Below are 17,801 nucleotides of genomic sequence, written 5' to 3' on the forward strand. Positions count from 1 at the left end.
CACCCACTCACCCGCCATCCGCCATCCACCTGCCGCCACCACCCGCTACCACTCGCCACCGTCACCCACCCACCCACCACTACCACCACCACCCGCCACCTACCTGCCACCACCACCCACCCGCCACCACCCGCCACCCACCTGCCACCACCACCACCCACCCGCTACCTCCACCACCACCACCCACTCGCTACCACCCACCACCCACCACCGTCACCCACCCACCCACTCACCACCACCCACTACCCATCACCCACCATCACCACTTTCTACCACCGTCTTCCGCCGCCACTTACCATCACTTGCCATTTCTCATTCTTTTTATATTTTTAAATTTTTTTAAACATTTTATCAATTACCAAACGCGTTTGTAGTTTATATTTTTTTTAAAATAAACAAAAATTAAACAAAAATCAATTTATAAAATCTTTATAAATATAAACTGAAAGTATAAGTGCTACCAAATAGACCCGCAGAGTCCACGTCTAAATAATCCAAATTTACGAGAACCTTGTGGAGATCTTGTGGGTGGGTTTGTGGGTGGGTCTCAATTTATTATACCCACCCAAAGTCCCCAAACTCTTCCAAAACCCCGCCCCCCCAGCTCTCAAAGACCCACAACCACCAATGTCCGCCGCCGCCAGGTCCGTCTTCCGCTCCACCTCCGCCACCAGAAACGCGGTGGCGAGACTTGCCGGCGGAGCTAAGCCCAAGGCGGCGAGGTCCCCCATTCGCATCCCGACGCAGAAACCACTCTCTTCTCGCATTTTCAGGTTTCTCTATTTATCAATTTCAAATCTTGCATATACTATATCTGTCTATCTGTCTGTCTGTCTATCTATATATATATATGATAATTGAAAAAAAAAAATTAATTGTTGAATTGAATCGATCAAATGTTGTATTTATTGAATAGGTCTCCTGTAGAGATGAGGTTCGTCTGCGTCGATTCGTTGCTTCCGTTTCACACCGCCACTGCCTCTGCATTGCTCACTTCAATGCTCTCCGCCACTCCTCGCTGCTACGGTTGGACTCCTGAAGGTATTTTTTTCACCTTGTTTATGTATGTATGTATGTGTTTAGGTGTATTAGCTTTGATTGCATTGCACAATATTCAATGATTTTGCCGATGAAGTTTTCGTGATTTATTTTAATTATTAGAATTTTTATCTGATTGGGTTTGGTTTGTATACGAACTACGGTGATCTTGCTTTTTTTCTTTTCTTTTTTTTTTAATTTTATTTTTATGAATTAATTGGTATCTGATAGATTGGTAGATTAGGTGGAAAGGTTCTATGAAATTGAGCAGTTTATAGCAGTTTTATGAAATTGAGATTCTCCAGAGAACACATTTGAAGAAGTTTAAGAGGCATGTATACCCAAGTACAAAGATTTTGTTTAATCCTATCATAGCTTCATTTACTTTCATATTTGGATAGCCTAATACATGTAGAAATTTGAAGACTAATTTATGAGGACATAATATATATTTGGTATTGACATGAAATTTCTAGAATGGACGTGTTATTGTAATTAACTGAATACAACAAAACTCATCTCTTGTCAAATCTTGGGCCTTGTGTAGTTTTCTTATGCCTCACCTTAGATTCCATCCCAACTTTTTATTATCTTTAGAGTGCTTTCAACTTGAACATATGACTCCTTGTCTAGTGTGTCATTGCGCTTCAGTTCCTCCATTTAGCTTGTTTAATTTAAGCATTTTAAGGCACAAAACATGAATGGTCCTAGCTTCTTACTGGTTAAAAAAATACACACTTCATAAGGTTGGTTATTCAAGGAAATAGCATGGAGTCGAGGAAAACCCACCTTGGATGGGATAGGTTGGTGGTGAATCTTTCTATGCTATTAGACACAAAGTGAATCTTACTACCAATTTAAGTATTTCAACTCTTCAAAAAAATTGGCATTTTTTTCTTAATGTTCTCCAACTTGTTTAATCATGCAGACTGTCAGTAAGCTGATCAAAAAAAATACAGACTGTCAGTAAGAAATTAAGGCTAGTAGCTTATGTCATTTTTTGGCCGTTATTTTTTTTCGTTCTCTCTATTTGTTTGATTATTTTTAGGGGTGGGGGTTGTCATATTCCCTGGTCTGAAATGTTGGTTCTGAAGCTAATATCCCGTAATTTTTATTTTCTCCAGTCCCACTATGTGTATTCTTTCCTAGGTGTCCCATCTCCCTCCGTGTCTCTCTCTCTCTCTCTCTCTCTCTATATATATATATATAAAGGATGCATATTCTTATGCATTCTTTTTCTACTTGTAGGGCAAGACAAGACTAGATGAAGTTGATGCAACCAAATATGGAGAGAGTATTGGTGAATGTTCACTGCCTTAGATTAAGTGAGAAAACTGTGTTTGTAGAACAGATGAGGAACAAGACTCTTAAATAATTTCATGATGTTGATGATGGACAGTAAAATTTTATGGTATACTTATCAAACAATCCCCCAATGTTATTTCATGTAGTACTTGCATTATTTTAAAAATAAATAAATAAAGTTCTATTGGTAACATCTGTTAGTGTTCCCTAATATTAGTGCTAGATGATATTAATTGTTTGGATTTTAAAATGCTTGTGTATTAGTTGGAGCCTGGAGGTGTTGTGTTACTTGTAACGGCCAGAAACTACACCATTCAGTTCTTGGGGGGGAACCTCGAAGTCCATTTAGTTTTCTTACAGTAGACTCAGAATACTCCCCACTTCATGGCATGGAATAGAACCTTTCGCTCATCCATGCTGCTTGCACGTCCAGATGTGGCAGCGCCCGCTCTCATTATCATCTACTTCTGCTTCTTTCGTCCTGGCTATTCAAGCACAGAGATTGTCATATGTATGCTCGACTTTGGTTACCGGTGCTATAGGTCACATTATGGCAGGATCAGTCATCCAAGCAAACCAACATAGCATTACCTGGTGATCCCTAGGTTGCAACACATCTGGTCGTTAACTCCTCACACCACTGCTTCTAGGACCGATCAACGCCTCACTTGCATAGATACCTATGAAGTGCAGGGTGGGTTGCACATTCAACATAGCGTTTGGACTCAAACCATTTACCATGAAAGACCCATTAGGCTCATTCCCTTTATATCATTCATTGGGCTTTGAACCTCATACTTGTTAAAACAATAATTTATTACCTGCTGGTTTTTTTTAATCCCCTCTGTCTACTCAAATTATGGTGTCGTCTTGCTCTTCATTCTTCTTTTCTTTGCATGTTCAAACAATTGATGGAGACTATGAGAAGATATGCTGGTTATGACATGCATTAGCTGCTTGATTTGGGATTAGTTTTTTAAAATATATATATATATATATATATACGCCACTTGGAGCAGACTTTTTATCCATTGTAATTTCTAGATGGACGTCTTCTTTTCTTCTTCTTTATATATTTGTAAATTATGTATCATGTTCTCTTTGTTTAATTGTTTCCTTGTGTGCAAGTGCAAAGATGCATGATGCATGTGTAACTCATAAGAGTGTTGCTAAGAGGGTATAGCATTTTAATTACCCTGTTCCTTTTCTTTGAGATCTAGAAAGCATGAAGGCCTTCACATTACTTTTGTCAAAGATACTTGCTAAGCATCATACTTGTGTAATTCCCTTCCCCCAATATATATATATATATATATATATTTAAAATTTATGGAGTTCATACTATCAAGTAACTCATTGTAACATAGTTTTCCACTATGGTGTGGCATAGAAAAATAGCTTTTTCTAGATTTATGTGAGTGATCCTAACCATAATAGTTCTAGGCATAAGGCTTAACGGGAACTAATGTGTACTTATTTCCGAAGGGTTTAATCTTTTATCATTGCGATAGCATGTGCCAATGAACATGATATTTTCTCTTTCAATGCATAGGTACTTGTATGTGATTGCAGATATATATATACATGAATAAGAAAAACTAGTTACCATGACTTTTCAATCTGCCTATCATTGACCACCTTGCAAATGTTGAACCTTTGTATTCACTTACCTTCAAATTGTTTCTATGCCTTGTTATTTTGAATCATGTATCTAAGCGTGGGAATTTTTGACACGACACAATAACACAACTCGAACCATATGCAAAGTTAGCGGGTTAGGGTTGACTATTTTCCGACTTGAACACGTATATGACACGACTCGATAACATGAATATTAAATAAGTTAGTTTAGTGTCAAACCTACACAACGTGAAGTTGACATGGATAACCCGTTTAATAAAGAATTAGGTGCACCTTTTAATATTATTTCTACTCAAATCTCTTAAGTAATTCCATCTAATTTATTAAAAAGTATGTAAAATAGGATTTTAAGGGCAATTGAAGATAATGTATTTTTTGTATACTATTTGAATTAATCTAGTAAAAAAAATATAATAATAGGATATAGATTTTTTAAATTAGGAAAATAAAATTGAGTTAAATTCAAATATTTTTATAAATAATTTTATTCAATAGAGATTAGTTTCATTAAATTTAACTTGAGGAGAAAAATTTAATTCTTTTATATAGTTGATATTTTTAACCAATGGTGAAATTTTTTGACATGACACATTAACACAAGACGAACCAGAACCGGACACGGACTTGGCATGACATGATAACATGAAATAATAAATGGGTTGGGTTACCGAAAAGACATGACATGAATACAAACCAACATGACATTGACGCCCACCCCTACATGTATCTCTTTTATTCTTGTCTAGAAATGAGATACATGGCAGTTTCTGTTAAATGGTTCTCTATTGTTTGATTTAATTTGAATACTATTTCTCTGAGTGGGTGATCATCACAGAAGTAACTCGAAATATTGCACCATGTATTCTATATACAATTAATAATTTAAAATTGGGAAATTATCAAAATCCCAGTTGATACTTTTTTTGTTTTTTTGTTTGCACCACTATGGAGCGGGGTGTGATGCATGGATGTTAGTATTTCTGCCTGCGTTACTAACATATAACTTGCATATCTGTGTGAATCCTGCGGTTATTAAATCTTGATGGGTTTACATTCATTAGAAAGGCATACGATATGAAAATTAGTTCGCTTGACGGACAATGACTAGATGAACAAGAATTTCCTTTTTCTTTTTCTGTTGACATTCATGTTAATATAACCATACAAGGATCATACTGATACGATGTACTTAATCAGATTGCAAAGATGATGTATGATGGATGTTGGAGGGTTCGGGCAAAGTTTTGTGTGCATGCGCTCTAAGAGAATGCCTGATTATGAGTAATGAGCTTCAGAAAAGCAATATTCCTTTGCCATATTTGTTTTTTGAACTTTTTAACTTAGGTAAATTAGCAAATGCTGAGATCGATTCAGCTTGATGAGTTTGATGTTCAAAACTTCATGATGTGGACTTCATTATGTGGTATTACTTATGTCATTTCTATGATTATATTACTGTTTAACAGTTATTGCAATTAAAACTGTCTGATGTTCTGCTAATCATCATAGTTCAAAGTGCTATCCTTTTCCAAAAGGCATAATCGTTGCAATGAAAATCCTATATCTCTGTGGCACATATATAAACTGTAAAACAAGTACCCTCGTATGAACATTCAATGTCTTGTTTTGTGCCATAATTGACTTGATCTTCTTCTTTCAGATAGTAAGATAATGGAAGTTATTATTAATATATATATATATATATATATTTTCCATCAAATATGATAATCATGATCTTCCCTCATCAAATAGCTGCTACTCTCTAAATATGCCTACCCTTTATTAAAGCGCATATGTATTTTGATTGTTCTGGTTTCACTTATTTCTAGTTTTGTTATGATTTATTGTCTTTCTTGCAGCAATAGAGAATGAATTTTGTTTATGGCCATTTATTGCGTAGGTTGTTTGGACAATGTAATGGCATTATGCCCATAATGATGTTTATTTAAATGGAACTCTGGTGGATAACTAATGTAACACCATGAACTAAAGTGGAGGCAGCAGGAAAATTATATAATACTAATATATCCAATTATGGAACAAATAACGATGATCTCTTTGGCAACCAGAGAGAAACTAAAACCCAAGCATAACCCTGATAACCAATTTACAATGTAGGCTATGGTTTGTGTGGGAACTCCAAACTTTGAGCTCTTAACTTGTGAATGCCATATAATTGGAGACATCAAATCTAGCCTTAAGTCAATTGTATCCTGCTTGTGTCATTTACTGAAATTCACCGTTACCTCTTAAGATGTTCTGACTGATGGTGGAACTGGGATGTATGATAGGGTCTGACAGTTGTAACCATCTTGCTTCTACTTTCTGCAATTTGGTGTGCTTCGTAATATAATTTTCTGTAAGAAGAGGCTATACTTAGTTACAATCGTGGTATTACAGTATTGAGAATGTGAAACTCTGTAGTTCTTCCTCCTGGATGTGAAATTTAAATCTGTGGCTGTGTTTTATGGGCTAATTACACTATTTTGTATAGAATGCTGGGTGATAAAGTCAAATGTCCTTTGACGCAATTGCCTGAAAAGGAAAAGAGAATGGTTAAATGCCCACCCAATCGCTTGAAGGAAAAGAAAATAATAAAATGGCCGTATTTGTCCATCCTAAGATTATAGGATTAGTCTACTGTAGAAAATTACGCTGTTGTAACTAAGGTTGACGTGGAACGCTTATGTCATAGGATTAGCATTTTGTCATTCTAAGATGAGGTTCTAATAGAAAGGTAGGGTACACCAAGAATTGATAAGTAAGGTAGATCAAGTCATCTACATAAGATCTGTTACGTCTCATTGAGTTTGGGTTGGGGACATGATACAAGATTGTTAGGTCTCATTAAAATTAGGCTAAATGAGTTTTTCTTTGTTGGTCAATCAAATCACTAGTTGCCTGACTTTGGGTTGGGGATTCTAATTTCATCTTGCTTCCGTTATTGATTACTTTGCAGTAGAAGTTTATTTATTTTTAAATGTTAATGACACATATAGCATCGTACAATGGAATTTATTTCTTATTTTTATCACACCGCTTTCTGACTTCTAATTGTGGCTGTGTGTTATTTAGTTGTTCATTTCTAAAAGCCTCCATAAGTATATATTCTTTTGTTCTTGTATTGTAGATGGATGAATGTTAGTTTGTTGGGATGCTGCATTTGATCGTAGTTTTCATGGATATCAATGGGCATTGCAAGGCTCTGCTCCAGGCGTTATTCTGCTTGATTCATTTGAAATCCAAAGGTTTAAGCTCTGATCAACTGAAAGTAGTGCCATAATGTAGAAGGATAATATTTCTCTCTCTCTCTCTCTCTCTCTCTCTCTCTCTCTCTCTCTCTCTCTCTTCTCTAAAAATCAAGTATTCGTAGTTTTGCTTCATGGAACTCTTGTTTAGCTTTGCAATATTTCTTTCCCACTCCCTAAAATTGGTTCTGGTTGTGCTGCCATGCATGCTTTAAGCAGGGTTAGGTTGGTTGGATGAGTTTGTAACCCGAACAAGGGTAGATAGTGCAAGGGAGGTTTTGGTTCTAGTTAATAGTCCAAGTTTGGTTAAAATTGTCGCTCTTGATTGTTTTTCCTGGCTTTCAGTGTTGTTTGTGAAGGAACACGCACAGATGGCTTTGTGTCCTTGTGCATTACTTTGTTTAATGCAGTGAACATTCCATTATTGGAATGCACAAAAATATTTTAAAACTAAAAATTTTTCAAGACTATCTTCATAAATGTTGGTGGAATTCTCACCATGTTAGGACCGTGTAAAAAAAAATATATAGGATATTTTTTTAAAAAAAAATTTATCATATGCAATAATAGTTAAAGAAATTTTATCTTGTAAAAATAGGGATACTTGTGTCCATATGAAAATAAATAAATAAATAACTCTTCAAAAACATCATAATTAATTTCTCTTCTACATTTATATTTTTTATACAAGTGGAGGAAATTAAACATCATTTATTAGTTTCTTACATGTTAACAAGACCCAAACTCAAAAGCACCACCAGCTCAATAAATTGGCTATAAAATGGTCAATGGTCATCCCGGTCACTTTGGTTGCCACCAAAGAAAATTTCAGTACATTTGAATTTGGATACTAGTGAAATTTTGAATTTGGATACCAGTGAAACAAAAAGAGCCATCATCCACTCTACTCAAATTTTAAGGCAAATTGCATATTGAAAAAAAAAAAAAAGAAAAAAATAAGGCCAAAATAAAAGATAGCACATACCATCATTTGCAAACATTTAGACCCAAAAGCTTTAACATATATTTTAACGATTCATAGCACATAAAGACAGGTTTTTTTTAGCAAAATGCACAATCCTTTTTGCACACCAACTACAGAAACCGACATTGGTTCCTACTACATGCTAAGATCGTCACACAAAAGGCAGAGCAACTATGATTCTACAGATATCTGTATACCAAAACCATCTGTCAGAAAAAAGAAAAATGTACCTAAGTTGCATCCCATGGTGATGGAAGACTGTAAAAACAATGGCCAAACTTCATAAAATACTTAGATACCAAAAACACCAACTTCCAAGAATCATTCTTCAACAACATTGACCAATTCATACTCAACTAGAGACAGGTTATTATCCTCTTTAACCACAAACTTTGCTGGCTCAGTAACCTCAATGCGGCCCCATTTGTCAACAGCTAGCCTCATAGATCCTTTAAACATGTCAATCTTTGCATTGCGAAGAATGACGGTGGCGCCTGGTTTCATCAGGTCGACTGCAAAGAAGACAAAGCCAATGTCAAGGGGAGGAAGAGCCCATCATCACCATACAACAAAATAGTAAAAAGCAAATGACTTCCAATGGAGGCTTTTCCAATTTTTCTTGAAAAGGAAACTAGATATTCAGCAAACATGTAAGAGAAATGCCGGAAACTATGCAAACATCCCAATCAATAGAGAACTTATGTGTCAGACAATATTTCCACACTACTCACGCACTTGTGACAAATATATATATATCACATGCAACCAAAAAAACAAGAATCATTGGATAATTCTGGTGTAGAAGGCTCGTAGCAAACTAAGAAAACCAAAGATCAATATGCAAATTTGACATAAGATGTGGTTCAAAATGCTACGAACGATGCAAAAGTTGTTCACAACCAACCACAGAATGCTACAGATAACAGAACTTCCAAAGGAAATTTTTGGGAGAATAATGTAAAACAAAAATTTATAACCACAGAATACTACTCATAACAGAAGCTCCAAAAAGAATTTGGGAGCCAATTTTAGTTCATGGGGCATCAAATCTAAGTAGTTAAACATAACGGAACTTACAAATGTTTTCAACACAATTATCACGAATTGAATTAATGATGACAAGCTCAATCACAAAGAATAAAACATATCAAAGGGTTGAACAACAAGAATCTCACATTGCCACTCACACACTGCAGCACACTATGCATATTTGCCTACCATCTTTGTGCAGGGGAAAATTATATTGACATCCTCAAGTTTCCAACAATTACCAAAACACCCCCTCAATTTACAAAATAACACTTCCCCCTGTCAGGGACATTGGTTAATGGACGTGACAATTCATATGTCTTATCCTCAATCAATCCCAACCATTAGGTTATTGAGTCAACGCACTCTTAACTCACCCCATAGATAACAATTACCAAAACTTCCCTTCACCACCACCTCATCATCTGCAGAAGCACACAAACCAGATAAACGGACATTGTCAAATCGAGAACCTTAGCGACTGTGGACCAAATCTGCTTCCAATCCCTTTAAACCACTATTGCAGCATGACCACCAATCATCACAACCAACTTACAACTTAGGCCCACTGCCCAAACCCACCTCCCACCTCTGAATTCTACACAATTACTGAGACTCCTATAACCATTGTATATATATTGCAATATACATACGTCTCTTTGAAGGCAAAGAGCGGTTGATTTGATCAAAAAGTTAACTGCTCCCAAATTTGAGGTTCAACTATGAGAAAATGCAGACCAATTGGGCTGATGGGGAGTTAAAATTAAGGGTGTAGATAGAAGATTAAAGAGAGAGGGGGAAAAAAAAAAAGGTGGGGTAATTGAAGAGGGTGACGACAGAAGCACTTAGTGAATTTATCGAGAGCGAGAGAGAGAGAGAGAGAGTTGTAGGTCGTGCACTGATGAAACTATTGTAATGTTGGTTCTAGCATGGTCAAGAGCATCGATAGCAAAGCACGGAAATGGTTTACAAAATCATGATTTACAGTTGAGGAAAGCCTACTTGATTGGACACGAGTTTACGAAATGACAAAATGATTTACGAAATCTATGATTAGCACAAGCCTATGATTTACAAAATCCATATCAATTGCTAGTAGAAATGAGGAAATAACAGAAATGGTTTTACTCGATTAAAGCATTCATGTAGCCCTCGACAGAATAGAAAGGCAAAAAATATTTCATGTAACCGACTCTACTTGATTGAGAGAAGAGTTTTAGTTTGTTTTGGTTTGGTTTAGTTATTTCAAGAACAAAAGGGCTGTTAACATTGTTGTCAATGCTGCAAAAACATTGATAAGTCATAATTACACGCAAAAGCAAATCAAATGTGATGATCGATTGAGCACCGTATATGCAAATTGCATTTAAACACGTAGTGCTCATTTTGGTAACTAAATATTAGTATAGTAAATTTTCAACTTCATCAAAGGGTTATGTCGCCACCACAATTTACATTACCGGACACATTGAACCTCCAAAACAAAACTGAACACAACATTATTCAAAATCACTTTTTCTTGATAACTTCAATTTGTACCTAAAAATCAATCAATATCGAAATGTGGATGTAAACTATGGATCAAAGACATAACCACGATTACGCTATGTTGTTGGTCAATAAAACACCATTTATCCACCTATCTATAAAATAAAGCAGGATGATTTTTGAATTTGTCCTACACACATTTGTCCTACTAGGACATTTGGACGGCTCAGATCTATTCAAATTATAAAACAACGGCTGAGATATATTTTTCAAAAAATATCTTACATGTACATTTTCTATTTTCCCGCTTCTCTCTTACTTTTTCCTTTTCTCATCCATCCTTCTATGATCCCATGATCCCGCCTTCCTCACCCTTTTCTTTTTATTTTTTTATTTTCTCCTATTTTTTTTTTCTCTCTATTTTTTTTTTTTTTATTTTCTCCTTTTTGTTCACTTATTTTTATTCATATTATATAGAAAAGTCTGCGATCTCAGAATTAGAAGCCAGATTTTACCATGTGTAGTGGAGATTATATTAATGAATTTTTTAGTCCACAAATTAAATGAATTTGAACAATTAATTATTATTTTTAAATATATTGAATACCTGATAGACTTCGTAAATTTAGACTTCATATAAATCTTCAACATCTATATAATAAAGCAAGATGATTTTTGAATTTGTCCTACACATATTTGTCCTACTAGAACATTTGGACGGCTCAGATCTATTCAAATTATACAACAATAGCTGAGATATATTTTCCAAAAAATGTTCTACAAATGTATACTTTCCTGTTTCTCTTTCTCTCTTACTTTTTTCTTTTCTCACACCCCTCCCATAATCCCGCCTTCCTCTCTCTTTTCTTTTTATTTTTTTATTTTCTCCCGTTTTTATTTTTCTCTCTATTTTTTTTCTCATTTTTGTTCAATATATTTTTCACATATTTTCATACAATGTATGTATGCCCGTAATATACTAGGGCATTGCAGACATACATACAATTTTCATATAATTATATAAGTAAAAGTAGTATTGTATGTATGCTCGTAGAAATTGTATGTATGCTAGGCACATCTATCTATCTAGCTATATATTATGTAAGCAAAAGCGAGTTTTCGTGAGTAGTTTTGTGAGAACTCCAAAATTTTATAATAAATTTATAATTTTATCTAATTAAAAAATAAATTTAAATAGTGTTGGGATTATAATTATATTATAATCTTTATATTATTTATACCATGCCTTCAGGCACGAGCATACGCTAGTTCTATTATATAATACAAACACTTGAGTCGGTATGAATGTCATATTCTTTTTTAATTACTAAACTACCCTTCTTCCTTCTTTTGTAATTACCCAATTCAAATACATACATATATATATATATATATACTAGCTATACTATCTATAGTATTATATAAAGCCAAACTCTTGAGTCGCTATTGATGTCCCAATTTTTGGGTTTTTCCAAAAATACCCCAACAGCAATAATGTGGATAATTATGCCCTAAATTCAGGTTTTTCCTTCTTCTTTTTTTCCTTCTATTTTTCAAATCTCTCAATTTTTGGTCATTTTAGATTCATAAAATGTTTTAATTTTTAGATCTTGAATTCAATGATACACTTCACAATCTTATTTCTATGAAAGAAAACGATCATATGCACCACCATATCTAGTATTCTAATATCTAATAAAGACACAACTCAATTAACAAAGCTACGTCACGCACTTTGTATGCCCAAATTACCCTTACATATATAAATGCAATTTCAAAATTTTCTTTTTCAGCTATTTTCTTTCCATTTACATTCAGCCTCTATATATATCAAATGATGGTTACAACTGTCTTTCATTCAAGTATATTATATAAAGCCTACAACACTGAAGCTTCCTTGCTTTTTCATTCCCAAATTCCCTTGCAAATGCCTCACTTTTTTTATTTCACATTTCAATTTTTTATAAATTCTTACATTTTCTTCTCTTCATCTACATTTTTTGGGGTCAAAAATAGGGGACTAGGTATAGGTCCTCATAGATGGCCTTATTATTCTATAGGTCGTGTGAGAATTAATGGCATTTTTCTATCACAAAAGACACTAATTGTTAACTTTCAACACCGTTTGAAAAATGTTACAAAAAAATGTCACTAATTACAAGTTTTAACAACAGTTTAAAAAATCGTTACAAAAAAAGTCACTAATTTTCTACTTTCAGAGACAGTTTGAAAAATTGACAACAGAAAACTAATTGTAAGTTTTAGCGATAATTTACACAAAAAAAAAAAAAACGTTAAACAAAAAGTCACTAATTGTCCTTGTCAATTTTTAAGGACAGGTAAAAAATCATCACAAAAAATTATTTTTAGCGACAATTTTATTAAGTTTTATTTTCAATACAAACCTATTGGTAGTTTACCATAAAAAATAACCGATTAATTTTCATACAAAAAAAAAAAAAACAAATTTTTATGAATTCTCAGTGTCTGCTCGGTGATCAAACAAACAGAATACAGAGAGAGAGAGAGAGAGAGAGGACCTTGATCGTTACGGGCAGTGAAGAGAATGGAGCCGGTATCGTCACCAACGAGGCACTCAGAGATACGAGTTTGGCCGGCGGAGCCGCGGCTGAGGAGCTGAGAGTTGCGGCCTTTCTTCTGCAAGACGGTGTTAGCAGTGACTACCTTCACGATGAGAGTGTGACCGTTGGTTCCTGGTTTCAGCTGATCCACCCTCACGAACACCGGCTTCCTCATTCCTGGCTTCGCAACCGAACCGCCGCCGCCGCTTGCTTGTTGCTGCTGCTGTGGTGGTGTTGGTGCCGTCGACGCCATGGAAATGGAACTGAAGAAAGAGAGAGAGAGAGAGAGAGAGAGAGAGAGAGAAAGAGGGATGCTTTTCTCTCAAAACTAAAACCCTAACCCTAGTTCACTGAGACAAATTTTGGGGATTTCTTGGAATTTAAAAAGGAACGACACTACACCTACGACGATGCATTAGTACTCGCTGAGAAAGAAAGAAAAAAGGAAAAAAAAAAGTGTTTAAATAAAATTATTGAATAATTATTTGATTTAATTCTCATTTGGCAAGTGGTGATGTTAGTTAAAAAATCAAAAACTTATTAAAATAATTAAAAAATTAATAATTTATATTAAAAAGTTAAGGATTTTTTTTTTTTTTTACACATTTTTTTGTAAAAAATTATTCCCAACATCCTAATTTTTTTTACATAATATTTTAATTAAAAAATTATTAAAATAATATATTCTCATACGAGCTGTTAAAAACATTATTTACCATGAAATTTAATCCTGTAATAAAAATTGTATGTATGATATATTGTCATAGTATACATACAAGCCTTTCAATCATTAATACCATGAAGGAAATGAGAAGAATGAACTTGTTCGCACATTTAATCCTGTAATAAAAATTGTATGTATGATATATTGTAATATTATACATACAAGCCTTTCAATCATTAATACCATGAAGGAAATGAGAAGAATGAACTTGTTCGCACATTTTTTTGGGATTGGTTTGGAATGTTAGTTGATTTTTTATTTTTTTTTTGACTATTTTATTCTCAAGTTAAAAAGTTTCGTTTGGAATAGATTTTTTGAATTTTATAAGAGAAAAAATAAAATGATTATGAATTGGATGTAATATTTTATCTTATTGAGTTAAAAAGCCTATTCTGTCTTTTTATGATTAAAATAACTAAAAAATCAAAAAAACTGATAACACATTATTGAATAGTTCAGATTATTAAAATGGGACCCGTAATGGGCCTCTGCAGGCCGAACAGCATTATTCTGTGTATCATGAGAAGTGCATTCGACTGCCTAATGTATATCAGCAACACTGCAAACAACACATCACTTCAATACACTTTTTGACTTATATTTTTTTTATAAATTTATTTTTTATATTTTTTTTATAAATAATAATAATTTTTTGATTTTTTAATAATTTTTTATCTTTTTTCATATGCCAAGCAAACCCTTACCGCTCGTTTGTTTTGAAGGATAACTCATGGGATTGGACTATTAATCCAGAGGGATTAATAGTCCGTTGTTTGGTATGGATTTTTTGGTCCGGATTAATAATCCCTCCGGACTATTAATCCGGAATTCACTGGCTTATTGTATCCCTGGGGGACTGGAACAGAATCTATGGGATAATGTATCCCATGGGATTGGCTAGCTTTATTACATCTTTGACCCTCTCATCTTTCTTTTAGCTTTTCCCATTTTGCTTTCACTGCAGCAGATGTAGGAGCAAGAGCTTCATTTCATCTTGAATCTTCGATCTGTTGAACCTTTGCATCCGATCTTCATTCAGGTTTGAAACTCATTCTATTTATTTTTTGCTGAGCTTCATTCTATTAATTTTCAGCAACTTCATGCTATTTATTTTCAGCAGATTTTTTTCAAATTTTTTCCAGATTTTTCGATCTTTTAGTTATTCCAGATTTTTTTTTTTCCAGATCTGTAAACTTAAGACTTCCTTAGGAAGCTCAATGTGAGGTGTATTGTTGACAGCATGAATACGTGTTGGCTAACATTAGTATAGGCATTTGGAATGAGTATGAGCTCTATAAAAAGAGAATGTAAACACAGTTTATATCTCCATGTAGGAACCACTGAATGTGTTTGAAATTTGATAAGATTTGGAGATTTACATGGGTGTGCATTTGAAAGTAAAACTTTACTCTGTATGAAAGTAAAATTTTACTCTGTATAAAAGTAAAATTTTACATTCTGAAACTAAAAGTAAAATTTTATTCTGTATGAAAGTAAAATTTTACTCTGTATAAAAGTAAAATTTTACATTCTGAAACTAAAAGTAAAATTTTACTCTGTATGAAAGTAAAATTTTACTCTGCATAAAAATAAAATTTTACATTCTGAAACTAAAAGTAAAATTTTACTCTGTATGAAAGTAAAATTGTATATATTGCCTTTCTATGGTTGGCTTTGTATTGTGTTTCCAGATTTCTGGTTATGGCAAAGCAAAAAAATTCTGATAATAACATAACAAAGCAATATATAGGTTGATTTTTTTATGTAAGGGTGTTCACAAATTGTGTTTTCAGATTTTTTTGCTTTGAGGTTATCATTTGATTTTTTATGATAATAAAATTGTGATTTTTTATATCAAGGATTGTGATATATATTCTTTTTATACAAAAATCTAGCTACACTAAAAATCTAGCTAAATGTTTAGTTGAACACTTGAAAAAATTAGAATGACAAGGTAGAATTAGGCATGAAGTCAACAAAATCTGTGACGCATGAAGTCAAGAACTTTGTCATGTTGTTATCACAATTGCTACCTTGTCTTGATCTACTAGAATTACGCATGAAGTCAAAAAAATTTAATATTTGGTGCATTCATGGTATTAATTATACTTAATAAAGTAAAAAAAAAAATTAAACATCTCAATTACAAATTAAAATAAATTTATGTAATATTTATTAATATTCTATTTATTTAATATTTTAAAAGTTATAGTAAACAAATTAAATAAAATTTATAATTTAGATTTAATATTCTTATTATTTAGTAAAGAATTCAAAAGAGCAAAATAGTCTTTTGAACATTTATCCTTCTCCATAATATCCCAAACAAACATGGGATTCAATAGAATAGTCCAATCCAGACCTCTAATCCCATGACTAAACAAACATATGATACAAATCTAGTCCGACCAAATAGTCCAGGAACAATGTATCCCAGGACTAATAGTCCGATGGATTACAATCCCTCCTTATCCAGTCCGTCCAAACAAACGCACCCTTAGTGGCTAAGCAATGCATAAAATATGACAAGTTTAAATATGTAAATATTTTCCTACTGTAATGATTTCACCTGGCATGATAGGCCTCACTAGTTTAAATCAATTAAAATAGGTGTTTCGTTCATATGCACGCACTTACGCTTGGTTTGACATAATTCAAATAATTTAAAATGATAAAAAATTATTATTATTTACAAAAAAATAAAAAAATTAATTTTATACAAAAATTATTATAACTCAGTCTGACGTCCCATAGACTTTTGCTGATTTTTTAAGAAAAATTGCACAGGTGGGGTGTACAAATAACACGGTGTTGTTTGGCCCGTGGGGGTCCATCATGGGTCCCGTTTTGATAATCTGAACCATACAATGTGTAGAACTCATCGAGTATTATATGTCTGTAAAAAATCACATTGATCAAATATCGCTAACTACATGATCAAATCAGTTTTGTATAAAAAAAGATGGTGTTATAATTAACAGTTGAAAAAAAAAACTAATTTGATCAGATAGTTATCGATATTTAATCAACGTGATTTTTTACAAGCATATAGTACTCGACGAGTTTTACACATTGAACGGTTCTGATTAGTAAAACAGGACCCGTGGTGGGCCTTCACGGGCCGAACAACACTGTCTAATGCAATGCCCGAAAATGAGGCAATCATTTCTTATATAAAATCACCCTGTCCAAACGGTATGAGCCGTACTGCCTACTCTCCCTAACTTTTCCTACACACTAATTTATACAATTTTTTAATACACATTTTTTAGTAAAAAGTCAAAAAGTTAACCCAAACAACCATCTTTTTTTTCCTTAACTTTTTAGTAAGAAAAATCAAAAAGTACACTTATTTAGAACATCCCAAACAACCCCTTAGAAAGCGTCTGAATAAAATTAGATTAAAAAATAAGACATTATTTGAGTACAAGTCAGATAGGGAAGTGAGAACTAAACTATGTGTTATGGGTCTCAATTCTTGCTTGAATACACACTTGCACCATTATTGGTAACACGAGATAGGGGAAATAATGAGTCTAGATCCTCAGCCACCTTTACCTGCGGCGGTCCCTGCGACACCCCCAAAACGACGTCGTTTTGGCGGAAAATTTCAAAAAAAAAAGAAAACGAAAGCACAAAATCAGAGAGAAAGAGGAAAAGAAAAAAGCGGAGGAAGAAAGAGGAGAAGGAGAAGAACGAAGAAAGCACAGATTTCTTGGGTTTATATCAGTTTTAGTGAAGCTCATTTATGTTGATTGGGT

General features: G+C 33.6%; 2 protein-coding genes across 7 annotated transcripts; one reads left to right on the forward strand and one right to left on the reverse strand.

Annotated features, from left to right (window-relative positions):
- Positions 1-500: 500 nt before the first annotated feature.
- On the forward strand, positions 501-7,544 carry LOC114257081 (protein NUCLEAR FUSION DEFECTIVE 6, mitochondrial). 6 transcript variants are annotated; one of them, XR_014339619.1, is made up of 4 exons: positions 521-773; positions 917-1,041; positions 5,182-5,328; positions 7,115-7,544. XR_014339619.1 is itself a non-coding variant. In XM_028196798.2 (3 exons), exons 1-3 carry the CDS (start codon positions 628-630, stop codon positions 7,120-7,122), a joined length of 279 nt encoding a protein of 92 aa, XP_028052599.2. In that variant the 5' UTR covers positions 501-627; the 3' UTR covers positions 7,123-7,544. The 6 variants fall into 6 exon arrangements, 3 of the variants coding, with proteins under 3 accessions (XP_028052599.2, XP_082742863.1, XP_082742862.1); XR_014339621.1 differs by having other exon boundaries at positions 5,182-5,283; XR_014339622.1 differs by having other exon boundaries at positions 5,182-5,265.
- Positions 7,545-8,232: 688 nt separating this feature from the next.
- LOC114257080 (uncharacterized protein At4g28440) lies at positions 8,233-13,782 on the reverse strand. The gene is made up of 2 exons (XM_028196796.2): positions 13,275-13,782; positions 8,233-8,729 (listed from the first exon to the last, which is right to left on the reverse strand). Exons 1-2 carry the CDS (start codon positions 13,567-13,569, stop codon positions 8,539-8,541), a joined length of 486 nt encoding a protein of 161 aa, XP_028052597.2. The 5' UTR covers positions 13,570-13,782; the 3' UTR covers positions 8,233-8,538.
- Positions 13,783-17,801: the final 4,019 nt, after the last annotated feature.

Source organism: Camellia sinensis, chromosome 9, assembly GCF_055761805.1.
Source record: "Camellia sinensis isolate YWXY chromosome 9, ASM5576180v1, whole genome shotgun sequence".
Taxonomy (NCBI): domain Eukaryota; kingdom Viridiplantae; phylum Streptophyta; class Magnoliopsida; order Ericales; family Theaceae; genus Camellia; species Camellia sinensis.

What these genes read in the sequence shown, in the direction of transcription:
- LOC114257080 (XM_028196796.2), bottom strand. Translation starts at nt 13,569, where the DNA reads ATGGCGTCGACGGCACCAACACCACCACAGCAGCAGCAACAAGCAAGC. An exon ending in CACTGCCCGTAACGATCAAG is followed by an intron (nt 8,730 to 13,274) that starts GTCCTCTCTCTC and finishes TCTTCTTTGCAG; the next exon opens with TCGACCTGATGAAACCAGGC.
- LOC114257081 (XM_082886736.1), top strand. Translation starts at nt 628, where the DNA reads ATGTCCGCCGCCGCCAGGTCCGTCTTCCGCTCCACCTCCGCCACCAGA. An exon ending in CTCTCTTCTCGCATTTTCAG is followed by an intron (nt 774 to 916) that starts GTTTCTCTATTT and finishes TTTATTGAATAG; the next exon opens with GTCTCCTGTAGAGATGAGGT. An exon ending in CTACGGTTGGACTCCTGAAG is followed by an intron (nt 1,042 to 2,607) that starts GTATTTTTTTCA and finishes CTTGTGTATTAG; the next exon opens with TTGGAGCCTGGAGGTGTTGT.